The 22,057-nt window shown below is 44.6% G+C and overlaps 1 protein-coding gene and 2 long non-coding RNA genes across 5 annotated transcripts in view; 2 read left to right on the top strand and 1 right to left on the bottom strand.

Moving 5' to 3' along the window:
- Nucleotides 1–12,012: 12,012 nt before the first annotated feature.
- Nucleotides 12,013–14,409, bottom strand: LOC142932395 (uncharacterized). Its single transcript, XR_012947466.1, has 2 exons — nucleotides 13,919–14,409; nucleotides 12,013–13,840 (listed from the first exon to the last, which is right to left on the bottom strand). It is a non-coding gene; the product is annotated as an uncharacterized LOC142932395 (long non-coding RNA).
- The window catches only part of zfpm1 (zinc finger protein, FOG family member 1), a 119,644-nt gene continuing 109,938 nt past the window's right edge, over nucleotides 12,352–22,057 (top strand). The window contains exon 1 of one of the 3 annotated variants that reach the window (XM_076076328.1): nucleotides 12,352–12,935. In XM_076076328.1, coding sequence (XP_075932443.1) covers nucleotides 12,896–12,935 — 40 coding nt within the window. In that variant the 5' untranslated portion in view covers nucleotides 12,352–12,895. The remainder of the gene's footprint in view (nucleotides 12,936–22,057) is intronic. The other 2 variants (XM_076076327.1, XM_076076326.1) reach the window with 2 other exon arrangements.
- LOC142932384 (uncharacterized) overlaps nucleotides 12,942–22,057 on the top strand; it is a 13,246-nt gene continuing 4,130 nt past the window's right edge. Inside the window, exons 1-2 of the long non-coding RNA XR_012947465.1 lie at nucleotides 12,942–14,046; nucleotides 16,304–22,057. The exon at nucleotides 16,304–22,057 is cut by the window's right edge and continues 4,130 nt beyond it. This is a non-coding gene — a long non-coding RNA (uncharacterized LOC142932384). The remainder of the gene's footprint in view (nucleotides 14,047–16,303) is intronic.

Genomic DNA, 22,057 nt, shown 5'->3' with positions numbered 1-22,057 from the left:
TCTCCTCACCTGTTCTAGTCACTATTTAAACCCCTGTCTTTCACTCACTCACTGCCAGATCATTGCTTTTGTTTCCTACCTACCCGCCCGTTTTGCTCTTCCTGTTCCCGGTTCCCGGTTTCCCAGTCTGTCTGCCCTGTTTTTGCCCTGTTTTTGCCCTGCCTTGTCCTGCCGGATTTCCCCCCTTGTCTCGTCCTTGGATTACCTGTTTTTCTTTCGTGAGTTATTAAAACCCTTTTTGTTCACTACTCTGACTATCTGCATTTGAGTCCTCATTATGTCCCGTGACAAAGATAATGCATTGACTCCAGCAGATAGAAACAGGGAGCTGTATTACTGATACATACATGCATATTCTATTTGCATTCAATAAACAGAAGAAATGTCAAGAAATGATAAAAGGCATAATCAAAGTTCAAGGCACATCTTCTGAGGTTGGGCTACTTTTGTTCCACCAGTAGGTTCCAGAACTCTCCATTCTTATCAGGTGTTGCACTGGATTTGATATCAATGTCATCTAGCAGTGTGAGAACCTCAACTGTCAGCAGCAGACCTGTCCGGAGGAAACAGTGACACTGAGAGGCAGAGTCGTCCACATCAGTACCCACAGATAGCTCACAATGGACTCAATGGACGCAGAGTCAGTAAAGCGCTTCTTAAATACAGAGAGCAGCTGCAGCTTGATTTGAACTGTTTACTGAACTGATCTTATTGGTCACATGCTAGTCTATCCTTACACTGCAGCTCTAAGTGAAGTTCATTCAGCAGTCAAAGAGGTCTGTCAGGAATGTCCTGCGTGTTTTCAAAGTTTAAAGAAATCTTTGATTTCAGGCAACAAGTCACAGAATGTCTCCAAACATGTACCTCTGCCTCGCATTTAGTATCTTAGATGTGTGTGTGGCAGGTCTGTGTGTTCTACGCCTGTCTCCTCCTGTGAGCACTGAGCAGCATTACCCGTCATCGTGCCATTTACATCCACTCAAAGTCCTGGTTTTTGCCGTGCAGGCTCAGATTGTTATAAGTGTCTGACAACATCATGGAAAGAGCCTCAAGGAGAAGTCTCACGAGGTGACGTGTTACCCGTGGAAACAGAATTTGTTGTGTTGCAGTGCAGAAATTGAGCTTGTTATCTAAAATATGAATTTAATTTATTTAATATGTCATGAATATTAAGATTATGGCTGAATATTAAGATTACTCCAACAATGTAGATGAGGTCTTTGGATTCAATGTTTATTTGAGCCGGAGTAAATGGATGAAGAGCTCCTGCAGATGAAAGGCACGCAGAGAGAGAGAGAGAGAGAGAGGAAACCGGCGGAGGAGGGTGAACCTGCTGCTGCTGCACGGATGTGAAGCTCGGGACACTGATGGTGGTCTTGTGGGGTCCTGTGACCCGAAGACCACAGAGTGAGATATTCAGATTCACCACGAGACTTCTCCTCGAGCACGACTTGGACACAATCATAATCGTATCATAACCTCAGCATGTCAGTGGCCACAACAAGCACTTTCAGTGTCCGCATCTTTGCTCTCAGCTGGTTTAGCAGCTACCGGTTACAGCGTCTCTTTCTTGTGTTGGGCCTGGTTCAAATTACAACCAAAAAAATATTCTCAGTCCAGTCAGAATGAAAATGATACGTATTCAAACTTTTGGATTTCTGCCACATTTGTGTTTTGAACCAATTTAGCTAGTAAGTCAATTACATGGAGCGCTCTCACCTAACAGGCAGTGTAAACGCTTCGTAGCTTTGCTAAAGTCAGGGCTGATGTGGCAACACAGTCATGACAAAACCCTGCAAAGCAACAAACTAGCAGATAAATCAGATTGGGATGAACGCTGTTATGACCAACTGGACTTGCCAAGGTAGTGGATGCTTGATTCAGATTGTCAATGGGTCTCAACAAGCAACGGAGCAATACAGTATGACACAATTACTGATATCATCCCAGTGCACTTCACACTTACTGTGCACTAATAACAGCATGTGACAAGTGTCACATTACATACAGGTTACTAACAGAAGCCCCAGGTGTATTAAATACACCAACTAGATGAAACAGGGAGCCGTCAATCTTCCACTCTAGAGGTCAGGTTTGGCTCCACCGTTTACATTCTATGATCAGTAGAGACACGACGTGTAACATCAGCCAAACAAACACGTGAGCTCTGTGAACTTGATTTTATTTTATTTTTATTTCTCTGCAAACTGCAACTTTAACTGTACATTCACTTCCTTCTGGCCCCACTGACACATGAGAAGTTTCAACTGGTTACAACCTGCAACCTCACCTCTAGATGGTGCCAAATCCTACACACTGGACCTTTAACCAGCTCTGTCAAGAATTCAGCCAGATGCTGACATTCATTCATTTACCTGCTCTGTGTTCAACCCATGTAATGTGTGACAGTTGTATTTGTCTGCTTGTATTGTTTGTGATTATTGTAACAACCTTAGCCAGGAGCCCGCTCCATAAAGCACGCTAACAAACGTGGGGCTTAAAGTCCAAAACCTGACTTGAATGAACCGAACAGATCCATAAAGTTCAGTTCAAGTTCATACAATCAGACTCATTGTAGTCAAGATACTTCAATGTGCGTGCCAATACCCACACTGCCGTATTATTTAGTATGCCAGAAGAAGATGTCGTGTGTCCCAATACATAGTGTGTCAAATGCAGTAGGCCAACAGTACCAGGATGTCCTACTGCATCCGCTCACATTGTGAATAAAATGCAAGCCACCAAGCTTCACTGGCTTCTCTGACCCACAATCCTCTGTGCAGCAGATACATGAGTGGGAGCGTCAAAGTTCAAGGTGAATGTTATGTTGGGAACGTAGAGGAGCGTGTTTGGTTATCAGCATCTAAGAAACTAAATTCTTGACATCAATAGAATTATTAATGTCAGTAACAATTATTAATGATTATTAATAATAACGGGGCACCACCCTGCGAACAGGGACCAATAACCAAACAATAAAACTAAGTCTCATAATTAGCGTTCACTCATGTCAATAGTCTGAGTACTATTACACATTCAGAGTGAAAGTGAAGGTTTAAGTTCGAGCACAGGCCACTACATCCAGTTATTATTACACACATATGTACAAGTAATCACAGACGACTGCTCTTTAAAATATAACAGTTTATTAAATAAAATAATAAATGATCAAATCAAGTAATATCACAATCAACAAACACTATCATACAATTATATGTCTAATACCTAAAGTCAAATGAATAAAGTGGGGTAAGGATATGTATATAGATATATGTACAGGTGTGAGTGTGTGTGTGTGTGTGGAAACAAAGGGGGGGGGCCTACTCAAACAGTGATGGTACGTAACCTAAAAAGGGGCGTGTGAGCCTACAAGCAAAGATGGCGGAGTCTATTGACCCGCGACAAGATAGCTGAGAGGTGGCTACGTGTAACCACGTGGGACGGCGCACAATGTGGGTTGGGACAATAGATTACGCGACCACGTGTCTGAGAGGTTCACCCAAAATCAGTGAATCTAACTATGTGTATGCGGGTTAGTAGGAAGAGAGGTAGACAGCGAGAGAGAGAGAGAGGAGCTCTGAGCGCGGTGCTCGGCGCTGCAGTGAGAATGTGAGAAACAGCTGATCACTGGTAAACTCTGCGGTCGGATTCTGAACCGACCGGTCACGCTTGTACGGTGATAGTTGCGGTTCTAGATCTCACTCACAGAGCCGATTTAAAGAAGAGAGAATAAAACCAAAAACAAAATAAAAGAATCCCCAAAACAAACAGATCTTTATCACTGCGGTGAGATGCGAGTATTGCTCTCATATCACCCCGAAACTCGGTCGGCGAGACGAGGCTCCGCCACCGTGGTTTTGGTCTTTGAAATGATAAAATCACAACCTCCACATCCACTAGCAGCGACGGATCTAATGCAAACAGTTATAGCAGGAAATACACAATATAACGGGACTCCGTGGTCCACGATGCTTGCGCAATAACACGTTATAACACGACCGTAACTTAACGTAACAAGATACAGGAATAACAACGACATAACGAATAGGCTAAATTAAGCTAATGCTATGCTAAGCTAAGCTAGGCCCAGATACCAGTAACTCTTACTTGTAGAAGCTTTGTTCGGTGGGGTACGTTTCCCGTGGTGGGGATCAGTCGGTCCTCGAGTAGCCGCTGGCTCTCGGTGGCGCGGCCTCGGGGCTGGCTGGCGCAGACTCGGCCTCCTCGCTGCAGAGAGGGGCTTTTTAACTTCGGCTGAGGGACGAGGTTTGGGTCGTCCTTCCCGGAAATCTTCGGCGAGGAAAGATTGTTACCTTCTGCCGGCGGTGTGTACACAAAAAGGGTGGGAGAACGGGGCATAGAAGTTATCCGTTCTCGCACTACAGGATCCAAAACTCAAAATAAAACACAGTCTGTTCGACCAGCGAATGTTACATGTGACCCAATAGGATTTTATGAGGCCGCGGTTCCTCGTGGATCTTCTTGTCCCCTGGACGAGTCCGGAGTGAAGAGGCCTTGTGGACCTCCTGACACCAGCGTGTGTCCGGGGTGAAGAGAGCCTTGTGGATCTCCTTACACCAGCGGTGTCTGGACGGAAGAGAAAGAATTCTAGCTGTGCTCAGGCTTATAAACCAGGTGGCACAACCAGTGGGGGGCCCTTTCTTGGCCAATGAGGGACCAGCATCAGGTTTCTGCTGTGCTGGGAGGTGTAGTCATTCATCTTGGAGTTTTCCATCAGACGTTGTATGACAGGAAGGAGCATGGGTGCTTCTAGACTAGGGCCAGATCCCAACATCCCCCCCTTTGGTCTGAAGAGCGGGGTGCTGGCCACGGTCTTTAGAGCAAACCAAGGGCTGGCACGTGCATCCATGTGGTATCACACTGTCCATGTATTCCGGGAACCTGAAGAGGTTAGACAGTCCAAGTATTCCGGGAACCAAAAGCAGTGGTTAAAACAGTCAGTGTTCAGTGTTCATAGAGTTCATGGAGTTCAGAGTTCATAGGGTTCAGAGTTCATTGGAGTTCAGAGTTCATTGGAATTCAGAGTTCATTGGTATCTGGGCTGATGACTAGGGTGGCATCTGGGCAGATGACTTTAACTACCTCTACCTACATCTACTATCATACACAATTCAAATCATAGGTGAGCAAAAACATTATTCCCAAATAATTCAATCGCTAATCATGATTTTGTGATAATCCTAGCATTGCGGTATAGTGTCAAAGAAAGTAACAACCCAAATAAAACAAAACAAAACACAAAAGAGAGAAGAGTAGAAAGAATAGAAGCAGGTGAGGGGGGAAACAGTGGTTACTGGTTCTACTCCTAGTCGGGACTGGAGTCCGTCGGCGGAGCCGTCGCAGTTTGGTTAAAACGTGGGGTTACGAATAGGAGGGAATCCAGTCTGGTCTGTAGCTTCTGGATGTATTTGTACATAATATGTGCGTTTATCTCTCTCTGATCGGTACAATTAGAGCGAGTTCTATGTCTAAGTTTTAGGATCTATCGCTATTGGAATTGCGCTGCCAAGACTATGGGCCAGAGGTACCTGTGAGGGTTGCATAACAGTAGTGGTAGCAGATTTAAGGATTTTGTTAACACGGTCTAGGGTGACCAGCTAGGCTGGGGTTTTCCGCTGTTGGCTGTTAACGGATGAGCTTTTCTCTGATGAGGTCCTGCTTTAAATCTGACTGCTACTGCGTAGGTTATGTCTTCTTTGGTCACTGCTGGTAGAGTCTCTAAAGCATGCAAAGGGTTATTTATGAGAGTGGAGCGTAAGTTTACAGTCACAATGAAAGTTTTTCAGGTCCTGTAACTGTTCTGGTTGAAGTTGGATTCGTTAGCGGTTAGTGCATGCCTACAGGGCGAGTTGAAGCATGCAGTTAAACGTTAGTAGTCAATGATAAGCCGGATTTTCTGGTTGGTTTCAACACTGGCTAGATTGGCGAGTTGCACTCCCTGCGAAGTGCATCTCTCTAAGTTTCTGTTGTCAGAGCCTTCACCCCTCGAGCTGTTCAAGTGGCGAGGGCTCATACCACCACGTCACCGCCAGCACTCAGGGAAGCGTCGCGAACGGCTTCATTCTGTGGTGTGTCGTGGCGGGCAATGGTGACATTTCCCCCGCCCCTCCCCCCTAATTAGAGATGGAGACAGGTCCCCCGCGCAAATCAAGTTCAGTTCCCTAAAGCGGGGCAGGAGCTGGAAGAAAAACCTCGTGCACTAGGCATCTTCTGTCCCCTGCGGCACTGGCGACTTGACACGCCCGGGCGATGACTCGGCTGAAAGAAGGCGGTGGCTTCGTTGAACAAACTGGAGGTGGATCACGCTGACAGAGCAGGATAAACAAGGCTTAGCTGACAAAGGATTTTCCGAACTAGGGTGCTGGAAGGGCCTCTAAGGTTGTGGTACCCTAGAGGTGTATGCGAAAGGTGGGGGGGGACACATTAGGTTCGTTTCTGACCTGGAATCGAGTAGAGCAAGTGTGTTATGGCCCCCCAGTACGACTGAAATATATATATACACACAGGGCATTGTCTTTGTGAACAAGGTCGCCCAAGAAGGTTAAAGAACAGGGGGGGCGCGCAATTGGGAGTGGTCGTTTCAGGGAGTGTGCTGAGTTCTCTTCCCCACCCTACTAAGTAGACTTGAGCAGCAGAGGGGAAGGTCACTTGGCTTAGTCAGGTGGGCTGCGAGTCGGTGTCGGGTTTTCTGACGAGTGCGGTGGCATTACCTGATTTGGACCCTGAGACAGTCATCAATACTCGAGTAGCGAATATTTGGATCGAAGCGCTCTACGTCCTTCGTGTGGGACTCTATGTGATAGGTGCGCAGGCCCTGCGCGCGGAGAGGGCCTAAGCCGTCTGAATCGCCATAATTATTAAAATCAAGGGGAGGGTGATCTACCTCTCCCCGTGTGGGAGAGGGCGTTCGTTCTAGGCGTACACTTGACATATGCGGAATGTCTCGCTCGCCTGTGGAAGTGGGCTCGGACCCACTTAGGTCACTCAGGACCTGGAGTACTCCCCCCTTCTCCTGTCATCAGAGAGGGCGAGTTTGAGGAGACCAGCAGCTGCATCTTGTGGTGCAGGGTTGTCTGGCTCCTGGTGAGCTTCTGCTCCTAACCTGTACGGTTTTTGACTGCCCATTTTACTTCTTTGTAAATGGCAACAGTGGTTAGAATTCCCTACTGTTAGTAAGAAAAACGGTTAATGCAGGCGCACAGTGAAATGCCTAGTTCTGTGACTTACAATTTCTACTGTTGGACGTCAATTACTGCTCTGAGGTGCACAGTGAAATGCCTAGTTCTATGACTTATAATTTCTACTGTTGCTCTGAGGTATTAACTTCTGCTTTTCAACTCAAAGGTAGAAAATGCTAATGTAGTTTCAGCACTTCTGGCCTGTGACAGCTGTGTGTAACTTTTCTTTGAGGGATTAAGAAAAACAAAACAAAGTGTTGGTTTTACAAATAAACGATCAAATCTACTAAACACAGCTGACTGTTAGTTTAGGAAATGTAACGAATGATCTAACCTGGAAAGGAAAAGAAGTAACAAATTTCAGAAAGGAAATTAAAATTGAAAATTTAATTAAAATTAAGATTAAAATCAAAATTAAAACTAAATTAAAATAGGAAAACGTTTTGAATATCAAAAATCAAACTATTTTGGAAAATAATTTTCAGAAATTTGGATTATTCAAAAAAAATTAATAATTAAACTTTCTAAGGAAAATTAATTATTCAAAATTTTTTCAAAATGATTCGAAGGTATACTATGGATTAGTGTGCATACATACTGCAATAAAACTGGAATAACGTAGCCTCACACGGGGCACCATTATGTTGGGAACGTAGAGGAGCGTGTTTGGTTATCAGCATCTAAGAAACTAAATTCTTGACATCAATAGAATTATTAATGTCAGTAACAATTATTAATGATTATTAATAATAACGGGGCACCACCCTGCGAACAGGGACCAATAACCAAACAATAAAACTAAGTCTCATAATTAGCGTTCACTCATAATGTCAATAGTCTGAGTACTATTACACATTCAGAGTGAAAGTGAAGGTTTAAGTTCGAGCACAGGCCACTACATCCAGTTATTATTACACACATATGCACAAGTAATCACAGACGACTGCTCTTTAAAATATAACAGAGTTTATTAAATAAAATAATAAATGATCAAATCAAGTAATATCACAATCAACAAACACTATCATACGATTATATGTCTAATACCTAAAGTCAAATGAATAAAGTGGGGTAAGGATATGTATATAGATATATGTACAGGTGTGTGTGTGTGTGTGTGTGTGTGGAAACAAAGGGGGGGGGCCTACTCAAACAGTGATGGTACGTAACCTAAAAAGGGGCGTGTGAGCCTACAAGCAAAGATGGCGGAGTCTATTGACCCGCGACAAGATAGCTGAGAGGTGGCTACGTGTAACCACGTGGGACGGCGCACAATGTGGGTTGGGACAATAGATTACGCGACCACGTGTCTGAGAGGTTCACCCAAAATCAGTGAATCTAACTATGTGTATGCGGGTTAGTAGGAAGAGAGGTAGACAGCGAGAGAGAGAGAGAGGAGCTCTGAGCGCGGTGCTCGGCGCTGCAGTGAGAATGTGAGAAACAGCTGATCACTGGTAAACTCTGCGGTCGGATTCTGAACCGACCGGTCACGCTTGTACGGTGATAGTTGCGGTTCTAGATCTCACTCACAGAGCCGATTTAAAGAAGAGAGAATAAAACCAAAAACAAAATAAAAGAATCCCCAAAACAAACAGATCTTTATCACTGCGGTGAGATGCGAGTATTGCTCTCGTATCACCCCGAAACTCGGTCGGCGAGACGAGGCTCCGCCACCGTGGTTTTGGTCTTTGAAATGATAAAATCACAACCTCCACATCCACTAGCAGCGACGGATCTAATGCAAACAGTTATAGCAGGAAATACACAATATAACGGGACTCCGTGGTCCGCGATGCTTGCGCAATAACACGTTATAACACGACCGTAACTTAACGTAACAAGATACAGGAATAACAACGACATAACGAATAGGCTAAATTAAGCTAATGCTATGCTAAGCTAAGCTAGGCCCAGATACCAGTAACTCTTACTTGTAGAAGCTTTGTTCGGTAGGGTCTGTTTCCCGTGGTGGGGATCACTCGGTCCTCGAGTAGCCGCTGGCTCTCGGTGGCGCGGCCTCGGGGCTGGCTGGCGCAGACTCGGCCTCCTCGCTGCAGAGAGGGGCTTTTTAACTTCGGCTGAGGGACGAGGTTTGGGTCATCCTTCCCGGAAATCTTCGGCGAGGAAAGATTGTTACCTTCTGCCGGCGGTGTGTACACAAAAAGGGTGGGAGAACGGGGCATAGGAGTTATCCGTTCTCGCACTACAGGATCCAAAACTCAAAATAAAACACAGTCTGTTCGACCAGCGAATGTTACATGTGACCCGATAGGATTTTATGAGGCCGCGGTTCCTCGTGGATCTTCTTGTCCCCTGGACGAGTCCGGAGTGAAGAGGCCTTGTGGACCTCCTGACACCAGCGTGTGTCCGGGGTGAAGAGAGCCTTGTGGATCTCCTTACACCAGCGGTGTCTGGACGGAAGAGAAAGAATTCTAGCTGTGCTCAGGCTTATAAACCAGGTGGCACAACCAGTGGGGGGCCCTTTCTTGGCCAATGAGGGACCAGCATCAGGTTTCTGCTGTGCTGGGAGGTGTAGTCATTCATCTTGGAGTTTTCCATCAGACGTTGTATGACAGGAAGGAGCATGGGTGCTTCTAGACTAGGGCCAGATCCCAACAGTTATGAGGAAGTAGAGTATCCCAACTGAACGAATGCTGCATGCAACAGAACAGCAGCTGCAGCATGGACTCAAAGTAAAAAGAGAAAGTATGCACAGTGCGCATACTACCAGCATGAGAGCAGCAGTCCCCTTCAGATGATGTGGAACATGTGATTGGCTTATAGAAATCAAATCAAATAAATGTGGGCCTTCACTCAGCTGCTCCTCATTGCCCTGCTGAGTCAGCACTATAGATACCAAACCTTTATTTGGGAGCTACGAGCTGTCCACCAGACTGAGTAAATGAGTTTTACAACATTTCTCAGAGAAGCTTGCAGAGTCATCACGTCACCTGCAAACAACAGCAGCTCTCAAAGTTGATGTTTTCTTACCCTTGAAATGTGGACAGGAGTGACTCCACTAATACGGTCATTCTGTTCGTCACATCTGTCATTCTTGGCAGGAGATGTATTTTGCTATTTTGTTCATGTTGCGCAATGTGAATAATGCCATTAAAATAATTGTATTTAAAACACAGCCTGACCCCTGTCTGTCATCTTGAGCTGACCACTTGAAAATAAAAATAAACAAGTGAGATTGACATCAAGGTATGATGTCATGGTCCAAACAAACAGTCTGGAATTTGGATTAATGACCAACATTATTCAGTAAGCTGCACAAATGTCCAAAGCACTACCTGATGCTGCACAGAGAAGTGATGAAGACTGTTAAGTGATACACAGGCTGCCACGTCAGTAAAGATAGTACTATGAATGAGTACGGAAACATAACGCATGCAGATGCTTTCATACAAGTCATGAGGGCTCACTGAATGGTTGTCTGTGAAAGAAAGAGTCACACAGAATCTCAACCCAAGTGCACACGTATGTGACGTGTTTAAACTACTTTCCATCAAACACCAAATGAAAGAATATCTTTGGGAGGAAGACTCCTGTCGAGTCCCTCACACTCTATGATCTATGACAAGGAGCACTAACGCTGCTCTGGAGGCCAACGGTGGAACAACACTTTACTGAGACCTTCAGGTACATGCATGGGTGTGTAGGCTGCAAGTTACCATTATCATTAACTAAGCCCAGTAGATCGTCCTCTAAAGAAGAATCTCCTCCCAGTCTACCATCCTCTCAGCCCTGCCGCTGTGTCTCCATGTTACTGCGCGGTGTGACGTGCCCGACCAATAAGCTCTCTGGAAGCTACTGTCCTGATTTGCCACTAGATGGCACCAGTGAGGTTAGCTGGTCAGAAGCCAGACTCCAGCTCCTCTCCATGTTGGGGGCAAAACCGCAGGAGCTCATCTGGAAAAGCAAGTGTGTGACCCAAAGGGTTGCTGGTTCGAATCCCTGGAAGAAATGAAACTTCATGTCTTCATCCAGGTTTCTTGAGTCATGTGGTTTGTTGATATGGAGGATATGTGATATCTTCCGTAGTGTGCTGTCATATCTGTTATTTCAATTGATGGATGTACACAAACCTTCAAACTGACTTTCTAATGTTATGAATATTAGAAATTCAATTTCAATAATATAAATCAATTTCTGAAAAGGTACTAAATATATCGTTCTTGATGAATGTACCATGTCCCTGCAGTATAGAAATGAAGTTATTAAAATGCTTAATCGGTATCTTGATGGAGTATGTGATGAAACACTCACCACTTGATATCCCCTGCTGTTTATGAGCTAGTGTTCATATTAGGGACTGAAACCAACTTCAATCAAATATTGTCTAAACACAAAAACCCATTACCGCGTGTGTCCTCAAACCCTTAATATACAGCATATCTAATGCTGCTTTTACACTTTGAGCAGTACCTAAAGCGATAACTTCAATCTGAGTCATCCATGCAGGAAACTAAAGCAGCCTGCCGTCAGCCCAAAAGGAAATCCTGCTAATCTCATGTCTGTATCACATCTCAACAGGAACCAAAGTACAGTACAATGAAAGCAGCAGCAGTACCATGTCTCTCACACTGGATGAAATAACAATGTTCTATAATGATACCAAGATATTCGGGGTGACACACTGCTCAGGTAAACTACATGGAAATCATAATTTGGACAAAACTAAAAACTTCTGAGTGCCAAGGAATTCTTGAGAACTTTTCTTCTTCATTTTGGGAAGAACACGGAAAGCTTTGTGACAGCAGACATACAGACTCACAATGTACGTTCAACTTACAGAGGCAACAGACAATTACTTTGAGATATTAAACATATCCCTTATTTATTTTTACCATTATACAACAAAACAGCGATATGGGTTTACATATATATTCATATTTAAAGATTTAAAGTGTCACGGTGCCTGTTAGATACAGAATACTGAGAGAATGTACTAATGATTTATTTATGTTATGGAGTATTTTATGTAGTTAATCATCATGCAGTAAAGGTACGAGTATAATATTTGATTTCATAGTGATAGATTAGAAATGTCCTGCTGTACGTGGAATAGTTTTGATCCAATAGGAGATGAGTGCGGTGCCACACGTCAGACGTAAGGGGCGTGTCAGAGGCGCGTCGTCTCCTCCGTAGTAAGCGGAGTTGGCTGTAGCGCTCGTGCTCCATTGAAAGTGGCTCCCGGGTCAGTGACGGTACAGGAGGACAAGTGGGCGGACCGGCGAGACGAAACTTCACAGAAACAACAGCAGATAACAGCTACTATTGACCGGCGTCGGTGTTTGTGAAGACAGGCTCACTGTGTTTGCTCACAGACGCGCCGGGGAATGCGGCGGTGGCTCGCCCGGTGAAAGGAATAACGTTAAGCAGGAGAACGGAGAGGAAGGTGAGCCGAAGGCATTGTTTTTGTGAAGAAGAGAACCGGGAGGACAGTGACCAGTAAGCAGACTCAGCCACAGGTTGGCCCCACGCTAGCTGTCGTGGCAGAAGATACCAAAGTGCAGGCGGGTCATGCGGATTTCTCCGGTCGCTGATCGGAGCGCCGCGTCGCAGCAATAAACCGTGAGGAGAGAGAGAAGAAGAAGCAGAACACAGAAGAACACAGAAGAACCAGAGCGCACCTCGGCCGCTCCTTCTGTCCGTCACAGAGGGCTCCCTGGTCGGAGAGAAGAGCCACCATGTCCCGGAGGAAGCAGAGCAAACCCCGGCAGATCAAGCGTAAGGACCAAACAAGCTCATTGCTCAGTGATGTGTTTTCTTCTTCTACTTCTTCTTCTTCTTGTTGTTGTTGTGAGTAGTAGTTGTTGTTGTCGTTGTTGTCGTTGTTGTTGTTGTGAGTAGTAGCAGTAGTTGTTGTTGTGAGTAGTTGTTGTTGTTGTGAGCAGTTGCAGTGCGTGGAGAGCCACGCGCGCTCTGGGAAGAAGCCGCACATTTAGTGCGCTGCTTCTGTGGAGCTGTGCGCTCACTACAAAGTGAATAAGTAGTGGTGAACGTCCACGGGAGCTTTATGACGCCGTTTGTGTGAGCAGCACCGAGAACCCGGTCTGTTCTAGTGATCCTATCAGCAGCCGGAGCCTTAAAGTTCAGCGGAGTTCACGTCGTACAGCGTGTTCTCCGAGTGACGCAGACTCCACCTTGCGCTAAACCGCTCCTCAGTTGTTTAAGCGCCACTTTGGCAGCGTCGCTATCTAGACTGCGCGAGAATATGTGGAAATAAAAGTTGTCCTTTATTAGCCTGCAGAGAGGCTTTGTCCACGGGCAGCTGCAGCTCGCTGTGGCTTCCTGTTTAATTCTGTTGTGGAAACGTCAGTGTTCTCTGAAAAAGCCGATGTGAACACAGATAGAGCAGCGATCCGATGTGAGCCCAGATAAGGATTAAAATTGGATCTTTTTTTATTTGTTTTCTGTCTGAGGCCGCCGCTGCCCCCCCCGGCTTTTCACTTCTCTTTTCCCAGAGATGGGGCGTCAGATAGGCCGCCCGGCTGATGTCTCTGCTGATAGCTGCTTACAATTGGATCTGTTTCTTCATCTCTCCCTTTAACTCAATAATGCATCGTGGGCCGCTTGAAAGGCCTTCTTCTTGGTCTGCCACTCGGCTGCTCTCCGTGCTTGACGAGCTCTTCCTGTTCATAAAACGTGTGAAGGTTTATCGCTGATATTCAAAGTTGATACAGAAGCATATTAATGATGTTGTGATTAACCTCTCTGAGCTGAGACGCAGTCTACTGTAATGTCCCTGTAGCCTTCTGGAGACGAAGGATTAAAGGAACACAAGTGCGTGTTTCTCTGTGGAAGCTACAGCTGGAATGGAAACATGACAGTTTGTTTGGTGAGTTATCACATTGAGCAAATATTAATATCTCCTCATCTGTGATTGTGTTCCCAGAAAGCCGGTGTCTAAAAGCAACATTTGGAGGCTGTAAAGTATCTCCTTGCATAAATACAGCTATACATTATAATAATGAGGGGACATTTGTGACCAGATATCCAGATTGAGTATTTTCTGTTAGACGTGTGCTTCTAGAAAAACATACAAACTTTCACCATCTAATGCAAACCTCCCTTGTGGGCTTTGTTACGACCAGGAGGTCAAAGGGAGATCAAGAAGGATCATGTCTCTAAGTTGCCTTCATACTGTGCAACCTGTAACCTAGCGCTGAGCAACACATTGTCTCAGTAAGCTGGAGGAGGTTTGAATCAGTGGATTGTGCCATATATATATCTATATATGTATGTATGTGTTTATATATATGTATATATATATATATATACACATACATACATATATATATCTATATATGTATGTATGTATGTATATATATATATATATACACATACATACATATATATATCTATATATGTATGTGTGTATATATATATATATATCTATATGTGTATGTGTGTATATATATATATATATATATCTATATGTGTATGTGTGTATATATATATATCTATATATGTATGTATGTGTATATATATATGTATATATATATATATACACATACATACATATATATATCTATATATGTATGTATGTATGTGTATATATATATGTATATATATATATATACACATACATACATATATATATCTATATATGTATGTATGTGTATATATATATGTGTATATATATATATATACACATACATACATATATATATCTATATATGTATGTGTGTATATATATATATATATCTATATGTGTATGTGTGTGTATATATATATATATATATATATATCTATATGTGTATGTGTGTATATATATATATCTATATATGTATGTATGTGTATATATATATGTATATATATATATATATGTATATATATATACATATATATATATATATATATATACATATATATATCTATATATATATACATGTGTGTATATATATATGTATATATATATATATATCTATATGTGTATGTGTGTATATATATATATCTATATATGTATGTATGTGTATATATATATGTATATATATATATATATATACATATATATATCTATATATATATACATGTGTGTATATATATATGTATATATATACATCCTGAGTCCTGCAGGATGATGAAGTCTTCTTGTAGTCCAACAGGAAGTTAGCATCACTGGTTCCCTCAACAAACAGCCCATGGGGTTTTTCCATTGAAGTTTGGATTATTGCAGAAAATAATCTCTGTTAAACAAACGTTTCTGATATTGACACCTTTTGTTCAGCAAGATCATCTTCACTAATGATTATGATTTCTGAAGCGTGAATGCAATCCCCAGAAGTAACAAGCTAACGTTATACATGAAGGAACTCCACCACGGTCACATGACTTCAGGTCTGCACCACTAAGCTAAAGGAGGACTAGTGTTCTAGGGAGGACCTTCAGCCCACTCATTTACACTCTCTTTAAGACGTGTAAAAGCTTCATAAGGGGGATATTTACTGACATATTTATTATTGTTGAACAAAACATTCTAAACTCTTAAGCTAACCACAGAAGTGCAAAAATGCTGACTCATTTCTGGGTTTTTGGACTCACTCCTGCATCACTCTCTATCATCAGCTACCAACAAGTAACGTGTCGCTACTCTGAATGGGCACCTCCAGTCACACAGTGAAGCTAACGTTAGCATTAGCTTCACTGGGCTAAAGGGCAGAACTGTCCACAGTAGCATTCTGGGTGGTCCTCTACCATGAGCGGCACACCATTTGAATACGTATAATGACACTTTTGAACGCCATTATTATGGAACATTATAGGGGCAGTGTTCTAGTGGAAGATCTGTGTGAAAGCGGCCTCACCATTTGATCAGTAGCATTAGCTAGCTAACCTGGACTAAGAAACATAAAGTTGTTGGTTGCTCTTTGCAGATGACGATGAGGTCTTCGTGTCGTTAAGTTATTTTTAGCCGCTCACTTTATTCCGTAGCTTGTGGGGAATAGCACTGAACTTATTGACGCCATCTATTAGCGACCAAGCTATATCCGCTGGGTTTCCATTAAGGATTTGTCTTGATGAGGTCCTCTGGTGTGCCTCTGCAAGTAGTCTATATAGTCTGTCACTTCCTGTCTTTTCACATGTTTCCATAGAGAGGCCTATCAGCTGTGAACTCCCAGCAGGCACCTACAGTAAAGCCAGCAGCGAGGCCTGGAGATGTATCCCAGACCCCGAGGCCGATAAACCCAGGCTAGACTTGGCATGTATGAAAGAGAGCGAGAGAGAGAGAGTGTGTGTGTGTGTGTGTGTGTGTGTGTGTGTGTGTGTGTGTGTGTGTGTGTGTGTGTGTGTGTGTGTGTGTGTGTGTGTGTGTGTGTGTGTGTGTGTGTGTGTGTGTGTGTGTGTGTGCGCGCGTGCGTCTGTCTCAGGGGTGTTATGGCCGTCTTTATCAGTGCTTCTGGTCCACTATGCTTCCCTGTGCACCAGGCCCCTGCTGCGGTTGAGGCCAGCCAGGCTCTCAGCCCTGTGACTCTCTTGTGATTTGGCAGACATTTTGATAGGAAAGAGTGAGGAGTGATAAGGACTTTGTTCAGCTGGGGGGGGGGGGGCAGGGTCCAGCAGAGGTGGGGGCTGCTTGTGCTACCACCACTACTACTACCGGTGCAGTGTGTCCACCATGTTGTTTGGAGCACACTGCTTGTTGTCACTGATTTGATAAATTCCAGTCAGGTCACAGTGTCGTCGGGTTGAGTTTCATCATCAGCTGTACTAACTAAGGGTTGAGCTGCTTCTATTGTGTGCAATGACACTGATGAAGCTAAAGCCAGGTGATGGCTGTGTAGTTATTGTAATTAGTTGCTGTAATGAAGTCTGTGTTGTTTGTGAAGTTACTGTCAATGCAAACAGATTCAGTCTTCCACTGCATCACCCTCTGGAAGGCATGCACTGTGAAACAGGTGCAAGGAGTTCTGAATGATGCCCAAATGATGAGAATGTGGCTCTTTTGAGCAATGTTGCGATGATTTTGAGACATTGTTGCGTTTGAATATGTGCCCTCTAATGTTTGGGTGTGAGCGTGGAATGGACTCATTTAATGAAGACTGGACAGAGTTTAACATTACAAGAGAGGAGCAGAAGAGAAGAAGTAGAAGTGGCTGGAACTTAAAAATATATAAATATTTGATTTGTGATAATCTGACCAAATTCTGTTCTCAGTTGCATGTTCTTGTATCACGATGAGTCTGATTGGGGCAGCAAACTGTATTCCTGCCGTGAACACGCCAAGCACACTGGCTTCCCCTTTACCTCTGTGTAGAAATTGGAAGCGGTCCACACTCTGTGTCAACTAATCTCCTGTTTGACCAAGACATGTTCTACTGGTGGCTTCTGCATGAACAGCAGCCTACACTTAAGAGTGTTGTGTCCCGTAGCCTGTGCGCTAGCATGTGGGATCTATAACAGCGTATCTAGCAAAGGGCCTTCTAGTCTTATTAGGACGGCACAACCTCCAGTGGACCAATGGCAGCGCATTTCATTGAACAACTTCTCATCCTGTGGGCCAGTTCGGACCCTTTGGCGGGCTGGTTCTGGCCCTCGGGCCGTATGTTTGACATCCCTGTCATAGATGGAAAAATCAAAGTGTGTGTTTTTGTGGGTAAAGCTTCTACAGAGAAACAAGTAAACATCTTTGCAAACCTACGTAGAGAAGTGTGTTGTGGGTAAGCTCTATTAACCCTCACCATTAGTCACTTGTTGCTGTGACCAAGTGAGGCTCTGTGAAGGAGAAGAAGCGGTTTCATTTTACACTGTACTTGATGTGTGGATTGGGTTCATCACTAAAATCACCTTCAGGTGAATGAGAACAAATAACACGTCCGTTCTCATTCACTTGAACTTGATTCTTTTAGGGCAAAAGTGATATCGCTATAATAAAGTGAAGGCCACATCTTTAACAATATTAATAATTATCAATTACAATGAACAATAAGTTCCAATGGGCAGCTTTAGAGGAGCAAAGCGCTTCCCCCTAATTCTCTGACCGGAGAAAACTTTAGTGAAAGCCACCAGAAAAGCAACAATTGACACTCACACACACACACACTCACACTCACACACACTCACACTCACACACACTCACACTCACACACACTCACACTCACACACACTCACTCACACACACACTCACACTCTCTCACACACACACTCACACTCTCTCACACACACACTCACACTCTCTCACACACACACTCACACACTCACACGCACACTCTCTCTCACACACACACACACACACACACACACACACACTCGCACTCACACACACACACACACTCACACACACACACACACTCACGCACACACTCACACGCACACACTCTCTCACACACACACACACACACACACACTCTCTCTCTCTCTCTCTCTCTCTCTCTCTCTCTCACACTCACACTCACTCACTCACTCACTCACTCACTCACACATATTACACACTCACACTCTCTCTCACACACTCACAAACTCACACTCTCTCACTCACACACACACACACACACACACACACACACACACACACACACACACACACACACAGTGGCGACAGTAAGACAACACAGCATGGATATCTTTTTCAATGTTTTCCCCCCAGCAACAATGGATCAGGTCCAGGGCTTTCTGTGGGCCCACAGCTGAGGAGGAGAAGTGGGTGTTAGTGTAGCTGATAGATATTTGTCTGTGTCTCTTTGTGCGTCATCCTTCCCAATGGTTGGCGATCTTTCAGCCCGATAAGGCTCCCCTCCTCGATGGGGAGATAGGAGACGGCCAGGCGGCCCACTGAGGCTGGATCCCTGGGCTTATATTTTGGCGGTTGAGATGGGAGACGTGATAAAACTTGGCGGCGATCGCTGCTGCCGATATCAGAGAGAGAGAGAGAGAGAGAGAGAGAGAGAGAGAGAGAGAGAGAGAGAGAGAGAGAGAGAGAGAGAGAGAGAGAGAGAGAGAGAGAGAGAGAGAGAGAGAGAGAGAGAGAGAGAGAGAGAGAGAGAGAGAGAGAGAGAGAGAGAGAGAGAGAGAGAGAGAGAGAGAGGCTGGGCAGATGGAAGGCACGTTGTAATTACATCTGGCTGTTGCATGCCAGTTTCCCAGCGTTGTTGCGCTGTTGTTGCTGGTTTTGTTTGCGATTGGCTGGGGGAGGACCTCCGGATAAACAAAAGAAGAGACGAGCAGGGGAAAAAGTGTGGCGATAAGAGGAGGAGAAGAGGTAGATAGTGGGAAAGAAAGAGTGGGGAAAAAGTCTGTGGAATACATAGCTGCTGGATGAATGTGTTGTGGTGTGTTTTTAATGGCCGCTCCCCCACCCCTCTGTGAAAGATGTTTGGGGCCGATAAGGAGGCCTGCTGATGGTAGATAGATAACACCCTGCAGATCCACACTACAGATTGTGTGCGTGTGTGTGTGTGTGAGAGGGACACAGCCTGGTTCCTATGACATCAGTGCTGGAGCTCAGAGGTCGGCATGAATAATACGCCTCCTTCCACCAGCGAACCGGGACTCCTGCAGAGGCCAGACAAGGAAATCAGCACTCTGACCTTCTTCTCTTTCTTTCAGTAAACACTGGTGGAACTTCTTCATAGCTTATAGAAGAGGTGCTTTCTGAAATGACTTCAGATCGGTGCCAGCTGAGTGTTGCAGCTAAAAAGCATGCTTTAGTTACCAGTAGTCTGACAAGGCTCAGGTCACGTGATCGTTATGTGGACCCACAATTGAGAGATTAATTCATTCTTTGTGAGCCAAAGTGACATAAAACACACAAGCATGTCTAAATTCCGAACACACACACACACACACACACACAAGACTCATGCAGCGCCTTGGTGGCTTTCCCTTGTGCGTGTGTGTGTGTGTGTGTGTGCGTGTGTTTTCTGCTTCTTTGTTCTGCTTTTAGCTAGATGTGAACTTTTGATAAGCCGCGGGGCCTGATCTCGGGTGCAGATAGCGATGGCCAGGCGTGATTAGAGTTGTTATCAGGCTGCAGCAGGCAGGAGCCGAGGCTCCGCCGCAATAACAACAGGCCCAGGCAGGAGCAGCCGGGTCCGGACCCTGGCAATCAGTTCCAGCCCTAATGGGATTAATGTTGTCGTATAATTAGATGATAGGTGTGAATGCATTTCTTTTCTCCCTCAATCTCTTCTCACTCATTCAACCCCCCACCCCCTTTCCTTCTTTTTCCTCCCCTCGTCTCTCCTCCCTAACAAGCATTGCCATTGATTAATTTAATTAAAATTAATACCACGTATTACTCATTCCAGATTCCGTGTAAGATAGAGCAGACATGTTGGGAAATTTTGGCGTTCATTGATGATTATCTCCAGGGGGGGATGTTTTTTCTTTCTTTTAAACAGTCTTTTCCGTTGAAGAGCATGAAAAGTTGAAAAGCGAACAGTAGGGGGGGGGGAGTAACAGCATCAGCAGGATGACTCGCACATGGTTGATTCTACTGACAGATATTCAAATGGCGAGATGGTGTCTGATTGGGTGGTGGACTGCGTATTGGTTTGCTGTGAGTGTTCCATATCTGCAGTCACACCCACACATGTATGCACATATAGCATCTGAACGGGGGTGCACTTTAAATACATGATCAAGTTTGAACAAGTCTGTGAGAATGATGTCAGTTCTTAAAAGGTTGAAGAAGCTGAAAATCTACTTTTCATAATGAATCTTTTTCACGTGAACTTGAATTATTCGCTCGTTTTCAATCATTTTGTCTCACAAAGCACCAGTTCTGTGAGACCTTGTGGATTTGTTTTCTCTCCGGAGGTTATATCTCCCTCGCTAAATGTTTGCACTGTGGCCATGTGAGCAGCGTGGACGGAGAGTGTGTGTGAGTGCGTGTGTGTGTGAGAGTGTGCATGGTCAGACACACCAAAGAGGAAGTTGGCAGGGTTATAGAGGAAACACGGTTTGTGTTGAGTGTGTGGATGAGTTATTACCCCTTCCTGCTGTTTACCCAGAGGGCGGCCTCGTGGTGAATTATGGCTCCCCAACTCGGCGGCGTTGTAAACGGCATCACCCATGACCCTCGGCACTGACGACTCCAGTAGAGGAGGGGAGGAGAGAAAACATGGCCCCGGCCAACAGTAGCGTAATCTACGTCCCGGCTGTTTGCTCTCGCGGTAATTACCACTCGGCCAGCTCTTCCCAGGGAGCTCCGCCAGGCTTAACTCACGGCTGACGTGCTCCCTGTTTGAGATGGTGGATGTTTAACTGAGTGACCAAAGAATCCAAGCACAGGGACACATGATGGTCATCCTGCTTCTCATCCACATGGCTCAGAGAAGTGTAGATGGATAAGTGGAAGTATTAGAGATGCACCGATTGATCGGCTACGTTTCAGCCGGTAGGCAGAGACCTGTGACCAGTGCAGAACATTATTTACATCTTTAGATTGTTTGACCTGTACTCTTTAATAATGGGGTTGTGTATTCTGCCAGGACAGTGTTTTACAGTAATGAACAAACGTCTGTGAGTGAACCCTTTTGGCGTGGTGTGAAGAGAGCCCAGACCAGACCTGTAAGAGGTCCCGCCTCAATGTATCGTCACCTCTTGCTCTGTATAGCAGCCCTCTGGTGAGCCCTGACTAGTGAGTTAAGTTCTCAGGCCTAAGTCACCCCCATGACCTGACAACCAAGAATCGTCTTAGGTGCTGATAGAGTTCTGCAGCTTTGTTGTGGACTTGTGTCTCCAGTGAAACTCACCTCAACCAGTTTAGTATTTCATATTTACATATGTTTGTTTTGAACGGACAGTAGCGAGGTCAAAGGATAACATTTAGCATTGTGTCAGCTTACAGTGACTTCGGCACAGTTTAAAATTATATTTTGAGCCGGTGGTCTAAAAAACAGGTGATC

This window comes from Anarhichas minor, unplaced genomic scaffold, assembly GCF_050575085.1.
Source record: "Anarhichas minor isolate MPS153535 unplaced genomic scaffold, ASM5057508v1 ptg000005l, whole genome shotgun sequence".
NCBI classification, from domain to species: domain Eukaryota; kingdom Metazoa; phylum Chordata; class Actinopteri; order Perciformes; family Anarhichadidae; genus Anarhichas; species Anarhichas minor.
The sequence above is the reverse complement of the archived record's forward strand: the minus strand, read 5'-3'. Positions and strand labels throughout refer to the sequence as shown.